A 6,270-nucleotide genomic window follows, 5' to 3' on the forward strand; every position below is an offset into this window, starting at 1 on the left:
AGTCATTTTTTTGTCAAATCTCATCTCTGTTCTCTTAATTTTCACATAAATATTTATGGAAATGAAGGTCAGGACAAAAGTACCAAATCTATCCACTGAAAGGTTCCTCAGTGATAATATGCTCAAACAAGGGCTCTTGATTAGGACTTACAAGATGATAGCAACTTTAAAAGAAATTCATTTCAACTCAGTTCACCCTGCACAGTGGACATAAGCATGCACAGAAAAAGGTTTCACTTTTACTCCTGTTTTGCCTAATCACAATGAAGAAGACACTAGGCTGGCCCTTCCTCTAGGTCTGCCACTGCATAACACGCAGGAGTGGCCTTGCAAGGCCAGTGGTGACCACAGCCAGCTTCAGCATCCTCAAAGTCCGGTGTCATTTGTCCCTTCAATGTGGCCAAACAAAGCGATACGCAGATATGCAGCAACATGATGTCATGACGACAGACAGTGGTGATTATTTGTGTGAGCAACCGCAGGTGAAGACCAGATGTGTCTGGTCCTGCCTCGAAGCCCAGCTGCTGTCCAGGGGCGGATGCCCGCCACAAAGGATGCTCACCAAGTCTCTCCTAAGCATTGTGGACATTGTGGACAACTGTCCTAGCCTGGATTTTCCTGCATTCCTCAGGTTATCTGAGGGAATTGTCTCCCCTGCGTCGTTCTTCTCCAAATAATGAACAAGAAAAAAAAGAGCAATGAAGGTCACCCGAAATCCAGGAATGAGTGGGCACCGCAAGAACACAGGAAGTGTTCTTCCCTTTAAATTGTTTGCTTTGGGAGGTGGGAAGGAGAGAGGGGAGAGTTTTTCTAAGAATTTCCCAGAATTATTGAGCTATAGAAAATTCTATTCAGACCAAAAAAATCTCCATTGCCTTGGAGCCTGATGCCAAGTGGAACCTTCCCCATCTCCCCATCTCCCGGCTTCTGCTGCTACTGGACAGGTCACTGGGACAGAAATACTGTGTCTAACAAGAAGTTGGGACATGGCAGAGCGCATTTCCCCTCACCCTCCCTCTGGCTGTGCCTCAGCCCAAGCAATGGGCCCCTCTGGATAAACAGTGGTTTGTCAGTAGCCACTTGGCTGGTGGGCATTTGTTTATCCACTGCCATGGCCCCCAAGAGGGGATCCCTGTTGGGGACGGGGCTGCAAATCGCCAGTTAGAGAAGAATTCAGAGACCAAAGTGCTGGGCTGTGTGAGCGATCAGAACGCTGTGAAAGCCACAGGACGCTCTGGGACCTCAGCGGATTCAAGGCCCACAAGATCTATACACAGACCATGGGAATGTGTGGGGAACCTAGAACAGAAATGTCTCCTTCACCCCAAATGATGAGGGCACGAATTTTAAAGGCCTAGATGCAAAGGTGTTGCATTTGCATTTATTTCCCTTAAGTGCAGATACCGGTTAGCAGCACATCCAGCCACGCCTTTAAAATCATCGGAATGGCCAGATGGTTGCTTGCCAGTCAACAGAATGCTCATCTCAACAGACTTCCTAGGGTCCTGTGGCCAGTGAAGTTTTGCCAAATGGACCCAGCCTTTGTCTCCCTTCAGTGTTAAACATCAGAATTCCAACTGAAGACTGGAGACTATGAGATGACTCTTTTTGAGACAGAGTCTCGCTCTGTCGCCCGGGCTAGAGTGCCGTGGCATCAGTCCAGCTCACAGCAACCTCAGACTACTAGGCTCAAGCGATCATTCTGCCTCAGCCTCCCGAGTAGCTGGAACTACAGGCATGCGCCATCATGCCTGGCTAATTTTTTCTATATATTTTTAGTTGTCCAGCTAGTTTCCTTCTATTTTTAGTAGAGATGGGGTCTCGCTCTTGCTCAGGCTGGTCTCCAACTCCTGAGCTCAAACGATCAGCCCACCTTGGCCTCCCAGAGTGCTAGGATTATAGCACCACTCCCAGCTGAAGTGACTTTTCAAAACAGAAGTTCCAGATGCCCCGCTGAGCCCTAGGAAGCCTCCACCTCTGTCTTTCCTGTCACCTCCCCCACCCTTTGAGTTTTCCATTTTTTAAAACAACAAAAATCTCAACTATAGCATCTACAGTTCAAAACTGACAAAAGGATATTTATTTAACTCCGTAGGCCGTGCACCTGGAGGGCATTCAGTTCCCACCCCCCTCAGGGTGTGGACCTCTGGGACAGATGTGTTGCTAAGGCAAGACCAGAAACAATAGGGCATCCGTGTGCTGAAAGGCAAAGACTCTGGAACCTTGGAAGGAAACATTTCCTCTGTCTGCTGTCCTGCACAGTGGCAGCTAAAAGCCCCTGGACACTCGAGGCCTCCCGGAGATACTCAGGCAACTTCTAACAACTCTGACCACGGTGAACGGGGAGGGGGGTGGCCTGCTTTCCAGCACCCCAGGGTGGGGAGAGAGAGAGAGAGAACAAACAGTGCTATCAACCACATCATAAGGGGAAATCTTGCAAATGTACTCCTTAAAATGAGGATATAAATTAAAATGGCTTTGAGCAATTTTTGCTGTTGCAAAAGCTTTTGGTTATTTCCTTTCCTTCTCCTTTCTGCGAGACATGACAAAAGTTCCTTAAGCGTCCTGCCTGGCTGGTCGCTGTGCGTTACACCCGCACGTCAGGATTCCAGTTCTCCGAATGCGGGATCTATTGTGAACTAGGAACCCTGCTAACATGCTTTAGAACGACAGCTTTCAAAACACAACCTGTCATCTCCCGCTCACACATCCTTTAGCAAACAACCAGGATGGACGACTTTGCAGAGCTTCCTCCCTCTGCTCTCAAAGGTCCGAAGTCAGCGGCAGAGCCGCTCGAGGGCATCTCGGGCCCACCCTGGCACAAAGGCAAGTTGTCCTTGACTTTTTTTCTTGTTAGGTATTTATCTCATCAGGAGTCCAGTGTGTGTCAACATCCGTACATTTAGACAAATAAATTCAAGTATCTGTGAAACCAATCCCTGGCCTCCCTCTCGCCCCAGCCCTTTGGGTTATATGTTTTCACAAACACATTTAACTCACTTAAAGAAACTTTTCTCATACTTTTCAAACCCTGATCGCAAATAAACCCAAGACTATTAGAAACTTAGGAACTAGGGAACATGATTTCAAAACTTCCTGCCTCTGTGCTGCCTAAGCAGTTAATTGCACTTCTGGTCATTCCGGAGGATTTCAACAATGCCCACGCGACAGGGCTTGCGCTGGGGAAAGCATGCACGCCAATGAGTATGTCCTGAATCCGCTCCCTCTGACAAGCAGAAGGAGGCCTCCTATCTAGTTAATAGTTAGTTCACTTAGTTTCTTTCTAGGAAGAGGAAGAAATCACTTCAATCCTAATCAGCGCTAGCATCTGCCGTTTCCTCCTAGAAGGTAAAAGTGAGCACAGAAGCCATTCGAAGGGAGCCCGTTAGCTCTGACTCCTCAGGCCCATCCAGAGTCAGTCACACTGGGATTTGAAAAGGGAGAGGGAGCAAGAATCTTCAATAGTCACAAAATCCCCACAACGGTGGGCCAACACACGGCTTCCACTTCCGGAACGCCACACACGTGTAGAAAATACCTGCACATTCCAAGTTGCCAGGCTCGTAAGGAGAAGGTTTATAAATTGTTAAGACTCTGGTCCAGTCTTTCCAAAGATGTGAGTCCCCCTTGGGAACGGGGAGTTCAAAGCTCTGAGGATGGTGGCTGCCAACTCTAAGTGTCCCTAGGGCCACCTCGCCTTCAGCAGTCTGTCCCAGGTGTCGGACTGTGGGGAACAAAAGAAGACAGTGTTGGAAGTCACTGTGCCACAGCCTCGTGCACATCCAGACCCTCCGAGGAAGCCCCACGTGCACCCTGCGCTGAGTGTGGGGGGTGCTGGAGGGGTTGGTGTCTGTCATCGCTCATCTGCAGGGACTCTGTGCGGCTCTTGGCCTCTGCCTCTTTGTACTATGACAGGGTCTCCCCCTCCCCCCATGCAGTCCCCACTCCCTCTCCCGGGGCCCCCGGGGCTCCTTTACCTGTACTGGTTCTCCGTGGCCCTGCTCTCTGCTCGCTCTGGAGCCCAGGAGTAACTGTCCGCCGCACTCTGGGACTTCTTCTCCTTCTTCTCCTGCTGCTTCGCTCTCCGCTTACGATAGACCAGCAGCCCTAGAGCCAGAGCCAGCAGGAGTAAGATGGCCACCACGGTGCCCAGGATGTAGAACAAAAGCAGCTTTTGCCCGTCGGTGCCGTCATCGCTTTGTGGGGCCACCAAATCCCCACCTGCAGAGTCACGGTGGCCAGTGGTGGCCGTGGGGTGGTGGGTGCTGGGCTCCATCCAGATGCCGGGGGGCCCACTGGGAGCCATCATCTTAGGCAGGGCAGAGGTGAGGGGGCTGTTGGGTGGGAGAGAAGGCCTCCTGGAGATGGATGCTGCCTCAGGCGTGCCCTCAGGGCCCCTGGTGGGACTGGACATTGTGGCAGGCGGCAAGGTGCTCCCCTCTCTCTCTCCATTGTCCTCCTCCTGGGAGGAGGTCCCAGCCGGTGGTCCTAGGGATGCAGGGCCCATGGTGCAGGAGACCCCATCGGCCGACAGCTCCCAGCCTGGCAGGCAGCCGCAGCGGAAGGACCCCTGTGTGTTGAAGCACAGGCTGTCACAGAGGCTGCCCCCAGGGCCCGCACACTCGTCCACATCCTGGCACTGGGTGTCGTCCTCCCCGGCCAGGACATAGCCCTCCTCGCAGGAGCAATGGAATGAGCCGTCGGTGTTGGTGCAGCCCTGGGCGCAGGGGGAGCGGCCGGGGGCACACTCATCCACATCCCGACAGGCCCCCTCTCCGGGGCTGCCGGGCTCGTAGCCCACCCAGCATTCACAGCGGAAGCCCCCTGGGGTGTTGACACATTCCTGGGCACAGGGGGCATCCTGGCACTCGTCCACATCCACACAGCCCAGCTGACTCGAGTCCAGCTGGAAGCCTTGGGGGCAGCGGCATGTGTAGCTTTTCCCGTGAGGTTCAGGGACACATGTGGCCTCCCCAGTGCACGGGCTGGAGCTGCAAGGGTTCCGGGAGGCACAGGTCACTAGGTCGTCCAGCAGCCGGAACCCCGGTCGGCAGCCGCAGCGGAAGGAGCCGTCGCCCCCCTCGAAGCAGTCCTGCTGGCAGCCCCCGTTGTTGAAGCTGCAGCCGTGCTTGGGGCTGACACAAATGGGGCCCGAGCTGCCCCAGTCAAACACACTGGGGGCCTTCTCCTTGCACAGGAAATAATGGCTCGTACTCTCATCCCCATCCCCACAGGTCACGTCAGCCCCAGAGGCAAAGGGCACAGCGTCCAGGGAGGAGCTGGTGGCCTGGAAAGGGGTGATGTAGGTCACGTTGCCTGGGCCCCCCAGGGCCAGGGGCCGGCACATGCCTTTGAAGCTGAACTTGCACACGAAGCCCTCGATGCTACTTCCGGGAGAGCCAGGGCTCCCACATGGGCCCTCTGACCACTTGGGGAGGCGGCTGGCGGGAGGCGGCATGGACAGGTCCAGCAGCAGGGACACACAGCGCTTGGAGATGCACGAGCTCCGGACCTCCTTGTGCCAGTTGGCGTAGTGCGTGTCCCCCCCGCCGCCCACCCAGCTGAAGCCCTTCAGCGGCAGGCTGGGGTCCAAGCACTTGCCCTTCTCTCGCTGCAGCCCGATCCAGAACTTGCCGATCCTCGCAGCCAGGGGTTCCTGCCGCCTCAGGAGCTGGGCCAGGGCTCGCTGGACGTGCTGGGCCTCCTCCTCGCTCTTCACTGTGGCCAGGTTGCCCCCCTGCTGGCTGCAGTGGCTCTGGGCCTCGGCCGCGCTCAGCTTGCCCCAGTGGGCTGTGTAGCAGGCAGTCCCCGCACAGACCACGGCCTCCTTGTCGGCTCTGGCCCCAGCCCAGGGCTGGCCCAGGAATAGCAGCAGCAGCAGCAAGCCGGTGGCCATTCCCCCTCCGTGTCCCCCTCGGCGGAGGTGATAAGCCCACCAGTGACAACAGAGACTGGAGCTTCTATCTGGGTTCCCAGCTGTGCCCTGAGGGGAGCTGAGGGCTGAGCGGCAGCTGCTCCGACCCAGAGAAGGACACAAAGGCTTCGGGCTGCTCACGTCCCCCTGACCCAAGGCGCATCCTGTGCTGTTGTATTTCTTATTTCTCACCGGATACTGGGGCTTCCTGCCATGAATGGTTTTCTGACTCCTGTTGCCTTCATCACGGTTTTGTTGTTCATAAAAGGAGCCAGGCAGCTTTGCTGGGTCCCTGGCTCAGTGCTGTGGAAACACAGCGGCGTAGGGGAAGACGGGACAGCTCAGAGACACCGTCT

At 54.9% G+C, this 6,270-nt stretch overlaps 1 protein-coding gene across 1 annotated transcript; it reads right to left on the bottom strand.

The window, feature by feature from the left end:
• Positions 1–2,110: 2,110 nt before the first annotated feature.
• Positions 2,111–5,896, bottom strand: CD93 (CD93 molecule). Its single transcript, XM_069495506.1, has 2 exons — positions 3,978–5,896; positions 2,111–3,724 (listed from the first exon to the last, which is right to left on the bottom strand). The coding sequence occupies exons 1-2, from the start codon at positions 5,894–5,896 to the stop codon at positions 3,700–3,702; spliced, it is 1,944 nt and encodes a 647-aa protein (XP_069351607.1). The 3' UTR covers positions 2,111–3,699.
• Between the last annotated feature and the right edge of the window lie 374 nt (positions 5,897–6,270).

This window comes from Eulemur rufifrons, chromosome 20 (assembly GCF_041146395.1).
Source record: "Eulemur rufifrons isolate Redbay chromosome 20, OSU_ERuf_1, whole genome shotgun sequence".
Lineage (NCBI taxonomy): Eukaryota > Metazoa > Chordata > Mammalia > Primates > Lemuridae > Eulemur > Eulemur rufifrons.

Excerpts from the sequence above, each read along its gene's own strand:
- CD93 (XM_069495506.1), bottom strand. The coding sequence starts at position 5,896 with ATGGCCACCGGCTTGCTGCTGCTGCTGCTATTCCTGGGCCAGCCCTGG. Across the intron at positions 3,725-3,977 it reads GCCACGGAGAACCAGTACAG|TCCGACACCTGGGACAGACT; the intron begins GTAAAGGAGCCC and ends TGTTCCCCACAG.